This window comes from Coregonus clupeaformis, chromosome 4 (genome assembly GCF_020615455.1).
Source record: "Coregonus clupeaformis isolate EN_2021a chromosome 4, ASM2061545v1, whole genome shotgun sequence".
NCBI classification, from domain to species: domain Eukaryota; kingdom Metazoa; phylum Chordata; class Actinopteri; order Salmoniformes; family Salmonidae; genus Coregonus; species Coregonus clupeaformis.
Genome location: NC_059195.1, coordinates 18,533,578 through 18,546,799, shown reverse-complemented (window position 1 = coordinate 18,546,799; position 13,222 = coordinate 18,533,578). Strand labels below are relative to the sequence as shown.

Genomic DNA, 13,222 nt, shown 5'->3' with positions numbered 1-13,222 from the left:
TGGGTATTATCCAGTGTTTTTTAAAGCAATAATATTATCCTGGGGAAGATAATGACTACATGGATTCAACATTGCAATTGTTCCAATTATGGAACAATATCGCCACCAAGCAATGCACAGCACAGCACAACACTACACAACTGCAATCATTTCAGTTTTTCATTGGCTGCTTGGCTTCTTTAGAGGCCTGTCCAACAAAGTGTTTGCTGACCATTTGAATTACTCTCCAAAGACAAATTCTGACAGAACTTTGTCTCTCCTTCACAGAGAAATGATGAAGAGGCTGTGGTGGACAGAGGTGGAACCCGGTCCATGCTGAAAACCAACTTTGAGAAGGAGGAACTCGAAGGTACATTGACATTATGAAGTACAATACCTTAAGTAAATTGTGTGGAAGCCTGGAATGAAGGTTAGAAGGCCACCCACATGGCCAATTGAGAGAAGGCTGTTGTTTTCAAGACTGAGGCTACTCCTGCTGAGACTGAGGCTGTCCTAATATGGACACCGTACCCATGAGACTAGATAGGGTGGTAACAAGACAGCTGTTTGAGCTGCAGTGCACTTCAGGACAGGAAAATACTCTGATTGGTCGGTTAGTCGTGACTCATGACAATAATAGTGTGTAGATCGCTGAAAATAATCTATTTTTGTGTCTGAATTGTAAAGACCTGACGACTAAAGAGAAGGCCTGCTCATTTTAGCACATAGTAACACATTGTGAAGGTTGATTTGCCTGGTTCTTGAGTTGCTCTAGTGGCTGGTCACTGAGCTGTGTGTTGTGACTAGGATTCAGCTCACGCCAACAGTGTGTGCTCAGGTGTCTTCCATGTGATGTTACTCACAAGCCCCCAGGCCAGAATCCCAGTATCTGAACAACATAGTTTGAGTACACACCAGTGGTGGTCAGTGCCGTTTAAGATGAGGGAAGACAAATGTATTTTTTATGAGCATGGCATTATTTCTATTACAGCATATTGGATGACTGTCATTCATATTCCATTCACCCAGCTCAATGTAACATCGATAGGTTTAGGCTACTACATGATACAAAATGTTTCCCTATACCCATCATGAGGTTGCTACAACCTAGCCTACAAATGAAAGTTTAAAACATAGGTGCACAGGTCGAGAGAAAAATGTGAGTAATCAAGGTGATAGACAGTGACACATTCAATACAGCCTTGCACACTCTAGCCTGCATCTAGCTGATCTAGGGTGTAATCATTAGTCCAACAGTTGCAAACGAGAGTTTCTATTGGACAAATTCAGGTATGTTTATCCCCATTTCGTTCCGTTTGCTTCCGTTTAAGAAACGTTTTCAAAAGAATCGGCGGAATAAATACACCCCTGATAACCTGCAAACACAGTTCACTTTCATAGCAGGCACATAAAAACAGCATGATCACTTTGATCATAATTCCTTCTCGCATCTACGCCCTCTCCTCCTCTCACCTTTTCCCTTTGCTTGTGGACTTCATTGCACAACGCAACAGCTGTCTCTGACCAGGCGAAAAAAGCTTTCCAAGCCAAACCTTCATACCATAACCGCTAACCGCTACACACAGCCTACATCGTTGTCACCATATTAGCTAACGTCATAGTCAACATAGCTACTAGAACCAACGCGTTAGAAAACCCGTTACAATCATGCAGTACAGTGGACAGCAAGCAGTTTAGCAGTTACACCGCCACATTTGCAATAAATTAATCAAACCAAAAGCTTACCTTGACTTGGAAGAGTTCCAGTGTTGGATAGCCATAGCCAGCTAACTAACATAGCATGTTTGAGTAGGCTAAACTAGCTAGCTGCATTCACTAGCTAAGAAAGTGAAAGTGAACGTTTAAAAAAATCTCTCTCTCTATCACTCTCTTGCTTTTCCTTCATTTGTGAAGAAATTACTTTGTTCAAAACTGTTCAAATATTGTCTTTCTTTCTCTTTGAGTCAACTACTCACCACATTTCATGCACTGCAGTGCTAGCTAGCTGTAGTTTATGCTTTTCAGGACTAGAGTAATTCTCTGATCCATCAGTTCATGCTGCAAGAGCTCTGATAGTGTCACGTTCATTCATCGACAGGTCAGACCAAGGTGCAGCGTGATATGCGTACATGTTTATTAAATATTAAACACAACGACAAAATAACAAACAAAACGAAACGTGAAGTCCAAGGCAACACAACATACCTTAACTGGAACAAGATCCCACAACCCACTAGTGCCAATAGGCTGCCTAAGTATGGTCCCCAATCAGAGACAACGAGCTACAGCTGCCTCTGATTGGGAACCACACCGGCCAACATAGATCTACACATAATAGAAAGTACAACATGGACAAACACAGCAAGGAAAATACACACCCTGACTCAACATACAAGCGTCCTCTGAGTCAGGGCGTGACAGTACCCCCCCCCAAAGGTGCGGACTCCGACCGCACAACATAAACATAACAGGGTAGGGGCCGGGTGGGCATTCCGCCTCGGAGGCGGATCCGGCTCAGGGCGTGACGACCACTTACTCTCCGCCTCTCTGTTGCGCCCCTGGTCTGGTCTGGACCTCGGCGCACTGCTTCCCCTCTCCTTTCTCCCACGAAGTACCAAGCCCTGTCTGGACCCTGGTGTGGGAGACCCCGAACCTGGAGAGGGGCTGACGTCTGGGTCTGGACTGGAGCCGCTGACCGGAGCTGGACCGGGCACCGGTGGAGCGGACTTCACAGGCTCCGGACTGGAGCCGCTGACCGGAGCTGGACTGGGCACCGGTGGAGCGGACTGCTCTGGCTCCGGAGTGGAGCCGCTGACCGGATCTGGCCTAGACCCCGGTGGAGCGGACTGCTCTGGCTCCGGAGTGGAGTAGCTGACAGGAGCTGGATCAGGCACCGGTGGAGCAGACTGCTCTGGCTCCGGAGTGGAGCCGCTGACCGGAGCTGGACTGGACCCCGGTGAAGCGGATTGCTCTGGCTCCGGAGTGGAGCAGCTGACCGGAGCTGAACTGGGCACCGGTGGAGCGGACTGCTCTGGCTCCGGAGTGGAGCAGCTGACTGGTGCTGGACCAGGCACCGGTGGAACAGGAATGGGCCGTACCGGACTGGCGACGCGCACCACTGGCCTGGTGCGGGGAGAAGGAACAGGCCGGGCCGGGCTGGCGACGCGCACCACTGGCTTGGTGCGAGGGTCAGGAACAGGCCGGATCGGGCTGGCGACGCGCACCACTGGCTTGGTGCGAGGGGCAGGAACAGGCCGGGCTGGCGACGCGCACATCACTAGCTTGGTGCGAGGGGCAGGAACAGGCCGGACCGGGCTGGCGACGCGCACCACTGGCATGGTGCGAGGGACAGGAACAGGCCGGACCGGGCTGGCGACGCGCACCACTGGCTTGGTGCGAGGGGCAGGAACAGGCCGGGCCGGGCTGGCGACGCGCACCACTGGCTTGGTGCGAGGGGCAGGAACAGGCCGGGCCGGGCTGGCGACGCGCACCACTGGCTTGGTGCGAGGGGCAGGAACGGGTCGGGCCGTACTGGGAACACGCACCACTGGCTTAGTGCGGGAAGCAGGAACGGGCCGGACCGGACTGGCGACACGCACCACTTGCTTGGTGCGAGGAGCGGGACTGGGTTCCTTTATTAACCCCCGCTCCTTCTGCTGCCTAACCAGCTCCTCTCGCCATGCCTCTACACTTTCCTTCTCCCTTATAGCCTCCTGTAGTGCCTCCCTCTGACCGAATAACTCCTGCTCCCTCTGAACCAATAGCCCCCGTAACATTGTGGCCTCCTCTCCTAACCTGCAGATCCGCCCTTTAACGGCCTCCTGCTGCCTCGTCGTCCACACCGTGTGCCCCCCCCAACATTTTTCTTGGGGTTGCCTCTCGGGTCTCCGTCGTCGGCACTGTTGGCGCCGTTTCTCCTCTCCTACCTGGGCATCCTCCTTCATCGCCTTCCGGTAACGGACGGCCTCCTCCTCCGTAATTCTCCCCCAACCGAGGAGGACATCTACTAATGTAACCTCCTGTTGAATTCCTGGCGTTTGCTCCTGAACACGCTGCTTGGTCCTCGTTTGGTGGGATCTTCTGTCACGTTCGCTTACAGACGGGACGGACCAAGGCGCAGCGTGATATGCGTACATGTTTATTAAATATCAAACACAACGACAAAATAACAAACAAAACGAAACGTGAAGTCCAAGGCAGCACAACACAACATACCTTAACACGGAACAAGATCCCACAACCCACTAGTGCCAATAGGCTGCCTAAGTATGGTCCCCAATCAGAGACAACGAGCTACAGCTGCCTCTGATTGGGAACCACACAGGCCAACATAGATCTATACATACTAGACTGTACAACATGGACAAACACAGCAAGGAAAATACACACCCTGACTCAACATACAAGCGTCCTCTGAGTCAGGGCGTGACAGATAGGTTGGAGGACGTCCTCCGGAAGTTGTCATAATTACTGTGTAAGTCTATGGAAGGTGGTGAGAACCATGAGCCTCTTAGGTTTTGTATTGAAGTCAATGTACCCAGAGGACGGAAACTAGCTACACCATGGTGCTACCCCAGAGAGTGCTGTTGAGGCTACTGTAGACCTTCATTGCAAAACAATGTGTTTTAATTAATTATTTGCTGAATATATTTAATATAGTTTTAACTTTTTTATGTTTCACTATTTAAGTATTTCTGAAATTCACTGAGGAGGATGGTCCTCCCCTTCCTCCTCTGAGGAGCCTCCACTGGTACACACACACACACACACACACACACACACACTCACTCACTCACACACACACACACACACACACACACACACACACACACACACACACACACACACACACACACACACACACACACACACACACACACACACACACACACACACACACACACACACACACACACACACACACACACACACACACACACACACACACACACACACACACACACACACACACACACACACACACACACACACAAACACACCCACATGGAAACATACACATGGAAACATACACACACACACGCATGCATGAACGCACATGCACATACTTTTCACAGTCACATATGCACACAAAAGCACACTGCTCCAGTAACAAAGCAAGAGTGTACAGAACTATATATTTATGCTGAGCTTTCAAGAACGTTACTTACAATTCATTTCATCTTAATTTCCAGCTATACATTTATCATAGCACGGAAGTTCCCAGTACTTGCGTAAATGGAGGAAGTGATTAGCCATGATTCCCTAGTGTTTGTGGGATAACTGGGATTGGTTTGAACAGCAGAGGCTGCTAGCTGCCTTCTTGTAGCCCCAGGCTACAAGAAGCTGTGTTTCTCCCCGAGGCGAGAGCAGGCGTGGAGTCAGGTCGGATTACCCTTACACTGTCACAGCAGCACATCCATTCAGTCTCACTGATATCAGCAAGGCGACGGTCCACCCCTGCTGCCTGCTGCAGATCTCATCTAAACTCCTTGCTGTCTCATCATCCTCCCCATTCTGCAGTTGGCTGGTTGCACAGATCCCGGTCAACACCAAATGGTTTAGTTTCTATATGAGACCAAGGTGAATTACTTATCAATTTCATAATATTAATCTGTACAATACGGTAAATGATAGATAATTAAGCAATAAGGTACAAGGGGGTATATACCGATATACCAAGGCTAAGGGCTGTTCTTATGCACGACGCAACGCAGAGTGCCTGGATACAACCTTAGCCGTGGTATATTGGCCATATACCACAAACCCCTGAGGTGCCTTATTGCTATTATAAACTGGCTACCAACAGTAAAAATACATGTTTTGTCATACATGTGGTATACGGTCTGATATACCACAGCTTTCAGCCAATCAGCATTCAGGGCTCGAACCACCCAGTTTATACGTTTTATCATGTTTTTCTAACAGACAGTCACATGCTTCAACCTCGCACAGTCTTTTTACTGCCATTCATGTAATATACTCCGTAACTTTCTATCAAATCGTTTCACTATTTTTAGGTGACAAATGTTTTATTCATCGTACAAGATGATGCACTAGGGGATTTTACAGTAAGAGGGACCAGGCCTGTATAGTACTTATATGGCAGATGTTGAAGATAATACATTCCTAGAGATGTATTTTCCACTGATACAAAATAATGACATCAGTAAAGGGTTGCATACATGGCAGTTGTTTAATGTCAGAGAGATGTGGGGTAGGTTATTGTATCTCTCAATGAAATATTGGTGGCATGACCTTGGAAGCAGAAATCCAGATTATTCTAAGATATATTTATGCAATTTGGTAATGCTTTATTTTATAGCTGGTATGTAAGCTGGTATTTACTTATAGCTGATTAGAAAGTAAAGTGTAATCCATAATGTTTGTCTTTGTTGTGGGTATATCTCTGTTGATATTGACCCATAAATACAAACAGAATGGGCAGCCTTAATCAGTGACCTCTTTGAATATAATTATTTCTCTACCTCTCAATTTCTTATGTTATCATCTTATCTTATCTTATTCATATCCCGGTGGCTGCATCTAGGTCACAGGACACTCTATATTGGGGTACATGTCCCCATGGGGAGGAAGAGCCACCGGAGACATCGACATCACGGACACAGACACAGGAAGAGAAGCAGGGAGCGGGACTCTGGAGTGGACGATGGAAGAGAATCTCCCACATACAGTAAGTATTGCCACTGTCTGGCTGGCCCATTTAAAAGCAGCAGCCGGATTGTCTGGTCCTTTGGGTAGAATAAAGCCATTTTCCTTTTTGTTTGTTATTACAATATATTATATTTCTATCATTTGATGAGTTATAGGATTCTGTAATAATATGTAATGTCTATATGGCTGCATAGGGGATGTTGTCCACACACTGACACACTGCCCAAAAGTGTATGTGCATAACCTGCTGCAGAGCTCCTTAGTCAGGGAGTCTGTATGGCAGACAATACTGTAAGTGATGCCGTTACCTGACCCTGTGCTCCAGACACGCCCTCCCAGAGAGTGCAGTTCCTGCTGGGCACAGAGGATGACGACGAGGAGCACATCCCCCATGACCTCTTCACTGAGCTGGACGAGATCTGCCTGAAAGACGGAGAGGACACCGAGTGGAGGGAAACAGCCAGGTAGGGAGTCACATGACACACCCCTGTCATATTTGTTATTTTGATTTTTTACTTATCTGTTTTTTACTTAACATTTTTTTTCTTAAAACTGCATTGTTGGTTAAGGGCTTGTAAGTAAGCATTTTACTGTAAGATCTACACCTGTTGTATTCGGCGCATGTGGCAAATAACATTTGATTTGATTTGATTACTGAAAGCTTTTAATCAATTCCAATGACACATCCTAGGGATTCCATGTTGGTCCATAGGTTGCTTTTTAATCATGCTAAGTGATGGCATTGATATATATATGATATGATTTATTTATTTCTAATTTTATTCTCTGTGATAATATCCAAATGCCAGAAGCAAGAGTAAACGTTACATAAAGAGGGATTGTAGACCTTGGGGATGGATGGGCTAAATAAAGCTCTAATTATAAAGTCTGGTGCATAAAGTCTGGTGCATGAGATCTGGGAGCCCAGATTTAAAGGGAAACTAACGCTTGTTTACTTGTAGTAAACATTTCTGTACCTCTACTTGTAGTAAACAAGCATAATGTCTGGACTGGATAAATATCCTGTTGGGCTTTCTACACTACAGTACTTTCTGTCACATTGATATTGACTGATACACCTTTACATGGATTGTCAGTCAGTCAGTCCCTACCAAATCGGAAATCCAAACATCCTTTTATATTGGTTTTTAGACAGGACCGGGGGCAGTCAATTAAGGAGGAATGACTGGTAGGGAGGGCACAGACTACAGCGGAGTCGAGAGCATTACCGCTCGACCAGACTCCAGCACAGCATCGATATGTTCTTAGTGTCCCCGTCTGTGTAAGCTGAGCTCTATCAGTACAGGGCTTCCAGATGGCTGAACAGCTGGCTGTCATCTATCCCCTAGTCCCCTGGAACAGTTTGACTGAAACTGGGCCTCTGTCCCTCATACAGGTGGCTGAAGTTTGAAGAGGATGTGGAGGATGGAGGGGAGCGCTGGAGTAAGCCCTACGTGGCCACGCTGTCCCTGCACAGCCTGTTCGAGCTGCGCAGCTGCATCCTCAATGGCGTCGTGCTGCTAGACATGAGGGCCAACTCCGTGGAGGAGGTAGCAGGTATTGTAGAGCAGCGGTTCCCAACATCTTCCTTTCCGTTGACCATCAGCTCACAATCAAAATCTCTTGATGACCACCATTAACTGAGTCACAGAATATATTAACACATTTCTTAGCGATAAAATGTAGAGTCAATTTTGTCAGTAAATGTAACAGATTGAAGGTAGATTATTACAGATGGATGTTTGTTTAACAATTTGCATTGTGAAAAGTAATGTCCGGGGACCAGAGTGGCATCTGGAACTACGCCACACACCTGCGTCATATTCATTAGTGCATACCGTAGAGAAACGTTTTGCAACATAAAACAAAAAAAGCATTTCTTCCATTTTGTTCCTAGTGAATATGACCCTGTTCTATGATCTTAATTTCAATCTTTAATTGTAAACATTGTAATCAGAATGTAATAGATGGTTTCCTAATTGCTGTTAAACTGTTGACTGTGTGGTGCTGTTTGTCAGACATGGTGTTGGACCAGCAAGAGACTGTAGGTCCGCTGGGGGACGAGGTGAGGAGGAAGGTGAGAGAGACCCTCCTCAAACAGCACCACCACCAGAACCAGAAGAAGCTGGCCAACCGCATCCCCATTGTACGCTCCTTCGCTGACAAGAAGCAGTCCGAGCCCCACTCCATGGACAAGAACGGTGAGAAACAGGCAGCTCTCTGCTCAAGTACATAGGAACAATCATCATAAGAAGATATTTGAAAAGTTCTTAACTCATTGAATCCAGCCAGTCCCTAAATCTAAAACCTGAAAATTCATTACTTTTATTTATCTTATCTTTTATGTCCTCATATTTAGCCTCACATTGAAGTGTTTTACAATTTTATTTTCAGGACAACCAGGGCTACAAGTAGAACACAAAATTGACATAAACAGTTGCATTCATGAGTTTTATTGACAAATGTAAATAAAAAAATAAGGTCTGTCAAGCAGAAACCTGATAAAAAATAATTGATAAGAATGCTGTAAGTACAGAAATTGTTTGCTCAGTGGGAAATGAATATCCAACCAGTCAGTGACAACTGTGTGGAGTTCGGAGTTTGTGACAGCAACTATGTAAGGTTATTACAATATTATAGACACTATGTCCTGGGCGGAATTTGTACTTGAACTTGAAATTAGTGAAATAAACTTTAATATCCACACGATAAGTGTCTGAAATACATCTGAGAGATATAGGAAAGCTCAGAAAAACATTAGGCAAGATCGCAATGCAATAATTGTATATGGTCTTCTATGTAGAAGAACCCTTGTGACCCTTAAGACTTCTACTGCTTGTAAACAGATTACATGTGCGTGTTTGTGAGAGCCTCAGCTTTTTATAGTGGGGTCATAATTGTTTGTAGCTCAACCATTCGGACTTTACAGATGTTTATGTGAGACAAACCGTTTTCGAGTCTCGCAAACACAGCTCTAGTTCAGCCCCCATCAATCACACAGACTAATGGTTGGCATCAGTGGATGCAGAAGAAATAGACAAATCTGATGCAAACAACGAGCTACAGAAACACACAACGTTTAAGAGGATTTGGAAGCACTAAAATATTGCCGAAGATAGCGTGGGATTTAAGAACTATCTTATGAACTTATTATTTTTCTTTTAAGAAACATCCTAGATGTTTTTTTCACAAATATTTTTGTGAAACCCGGGCCCTGGTGCATCCAGAAGTGTTTCAGTTCTCCTCACCTTTTACTACTGGTCACAGCAACGTTAACATTTGAAATAATCTTAGTAGTGGTTTCAATCATCCCATGTGGATAACTTTCTCATTCTACATGACCTTGTACATATTTTACCTTCTTTTCAGTGTTCAGTGTGTCTCTCTTCTCTTGTTTCCTTGTGTGTGTGTGAGTGTGCTTGTGTGTGTCTGCATATGTGGATGTATGTGTGTCTGGCAGGTGGTCCATCACTCTGTTCTACCCTTAAGTCCTTCTGGTGCTCATTTATGGCAGCGGGGTCTAGCAGTGACAGGCAGGTCTCATCCTGCACCCCATGGCCACTGTGTTGTCCCCAGTGTGTCTCCTCCTCCATCTCCTCTCCACACCCGACCTCATCCACCACCCGCCTCCCTCCAGCCACTTCATACCCAGACCCCAGACCACAGAAAAAGGGCCAGAGACCCCAGTTTGATATCCAACCCGTGGACAAGGAGGATGACCCGGACCCAGGCAACTCTTAAACATTGACATAACCTTTCTCTACTGCTAGCACTTCCTAAACATACCTTGTGAAGGTGGTAATCTCTAAGCTTTTTCCTTCAATAATAGTTAGAGGTTGTGTTGTGTGCTTCAGGTCATTTAATCAACTGTCAGTTATAGACCATCAGGTGAGAAAGTGTATAGTATAGACAATACTCATATCATATTTATTTTAACCTTTATTTAACTAGGCAAGTCAGTTAAGAACAAATTCGTATTTACAATGACGGCCTACCCCGGCCAAACCCAGACGACGCTAGACCAATTGTGCACCGCCCTATGGGACTCCCAATCACAGCCGGATGTGATACAGCCTGGAATCAAACCAGGGTCTGTAGTGACGCCTCTAACACTGAGATGCAGTGCCTTAGACCGCTGCGCCACTCGGGAGCCGTACATTGTAAATGTATTCCATTGATCACGATGAGACATCAGTGACAATTATTAGGTATATCTATCAACAGGGATAATGTTAAAAGAGTTGCTGTACTTATCTTAAACATTAACATCAACTATACGTTGATTTCTACGTTTTTAATATCAGAATTTAAAATATAGAGATAAGGTGTGATCAGTGTAGAAGATGTGGACAGGGAAATATTCAGAAGAGAAAAGGCCCTGAGCAGCAGGGTTCACTGATAATAAGGATCCCTTAGGTTCCATGTGAATGATACCTTATTGAGAATGTCCATCACCTTTTACAGGAATTATGTTTCGGAAGCAAGTTTGCCAGCATTCCACATGCCAATTTTGATACATGAAGACCACCCAAAACCCTTTTAGCAAGTCATTCTCTGCTGTCATTTTATTCAGAGTGGTGTGACACAGGCACATTCATTTTAGTAGAGTGCTTATCCAAAAGCTAAATTAAAGAGTGGCAACACCGAGTGCGTGATTAATAAACAAAACCAGAGCCATGTTAGTGAGGGCACCCTCCTACTCATTGCAAGTAATGCCATTTAAAGCTAAAGGGGTTGAGGCTGTGGTGTTTCTTCACTGGCCACAGCAGCTAGCTTGGTAAATTGCTTGAGGCTTCTCTCATTTGAGTTCATGTGGAAATATGAGTCAAAATGAATCATTGCAAGGCATGCTTTTATTTCAGATTATTTAGATTTGTTATGCATCCGTTAGTCACTGATAGTTTCTACTGGCTTGTGAAAGGATCAAACACTGAAATTAGTATTTATCTGTGCCCTCTCACAAATAAAATTAATCCTTGCGATTTAAATCCTTTTGCTCTACTCTGGCAGCTGTGGGCTAATTTCCTGTTTGCATCAGTCAGTCTCCTTGACACAATGATAATGCTAAAATGATCATGCTGAAATCCTAATGGACAAGCTTCACCCACCCATCCTCACCAAGGCCATCCATGACTTCCATCCTCCCCCATGCAGCCACTCTTAGGCTTTATCTTCGGTCCTCTCTTGGGATCTGCACTGAATAAGGGTACTTTGCCAATGTCTGATAAATCCCAGATTACATCAACATTAGAGTGCAAATCTATAGATATCTGAAGCACTGTTGGTAATTTTGGTATCCCAGGAGTGCTCTCTCCCTTTCTTTCTCTCTCTGTGAGACGCTGTGATTTATTACCATTGGCACCTGCACTGCTGTGAAACCTTGATGTTGGTCTAATATACAGGGCTCAGTAGTTGACTTATTGGACTCCTTCCTCTCTTTTTGATCCAGGTCAGGTGATTCCTCCCCAGACCTCTCTACCCATCCCCAATGACGGCAAAGCTGAAGTCAGCAGAGAGAACAGTGCTGTGGACTTCAGTAAGGTACAGTAAGACATTCTGGGCCCGTATTCTCAAAGAATCTGAGTAGGAGTGCTGATCTAGGATCAGGTCCCTCCCTCTCATTCATTATGATTTAAAAGGCCAAACTGATCCTAGATCAGCACTCCAACTCTGAGACACTTTATGAATATAGACCTTGAACTCACTAACATACTACAGTGCCACATACTGCACTTAACATACCAGCTGTTGCAGTTGACGGGTGTATGAACATTAAAAATAATCTGTTCCATTTTCATTTGTTTGTTGCTGTTATTATCCATAGAAGTCCTCTTTTTGTGGATTAGGATTTAAACCATTATAACCACGCTATAGCAAAACAGTAATCTCACCAACACTGCCATTAGCGCTGTGGATTATACTGGGACAACAACAGTCTCACTTACCTCTAAATCCTACAATGCTAACCTTTTGTCAGTTAACCTTTTGTACCAAAGTATCAGAGCCTATTGTTCTTGTTCTGAGAATGTATTTAAAACTGTCTAATGTGGTTGAATAAATCCATAAATAAAATGCAACCAAATATGTTTTAGACAAAGAAGCTTAATGGAGAGTATTCTATATATGTTCTGGATTTAACATGGCTGTTTAACATACTTAGGCCTGTATTTGAACTGTACACTTAGCACCTTCATTAACCTCAGTATTGTGCCAGGGGCTGATTTAGTGGTAGTGATGCTGCTCACGGACCACACATTGCCCATGGAGGCATGGGTTCAAACCCTGACTGTGCCACTTTCCATTCTATGTCCCTCTCCTCTATCTCCTCATCCCAATCACTTATTCACTGTATCTATCAATACAAAGTACAAATTACATAAATAATATATTTAACCTCAGTATCTGCTGCAAGTCCATATCCATACTCTTCTGTCAGGAGGCAGAAGCCCATGTTACACATTTATTGTCCCACAATATTATAAAAAATGCAATTGCTAAATTACTTCAATTTGTTACACATTCTATAGGCTGAGCTTTTCTGTTCCACTTCACTACAATATAGTTTGTGGCC

General features: G+C 44.8%; 1 protein-coding gene across 2 annotated transcripts in view; it reads left to right on the top strand.

Annotated features, from left to right (window-relative positions):
* LOC121552009 (sodium-driven chloride bicarbonate exchanger-like) overlaps positions 1-13,222 on the top strand; it is a 70,494-nt gene that overhangs the window by 28,547 nt on the left and 28,725 nt on the right. For both annotated transcript variants that reach the window (XM_041864728.1, XM_045210364.1), the window contains exons 2-7: positions 268-349; positions 6,527-6,670; positions 6,977-7,115; positions 8,048-8,208; positions 8,670-8,852; positions 12,101-12,192. In XM_041864728.1, the coding sequence (XP_041720662.1) occupies positions 268-349; positions 6,527-6,670; positions 6,977-7,115; positions 8,048-8,208; positions 8,670-8,852; positions 12,101-12,192 (801 nt within the window). The remainder of the gene's footprint in view (positions 1-267; positions 350-6,526; positions 6,671-6,976; positions 7,116-8,047; positions 8,209-8,669; positions 8,853-12,100; positions 12,193-13,222) is intronic.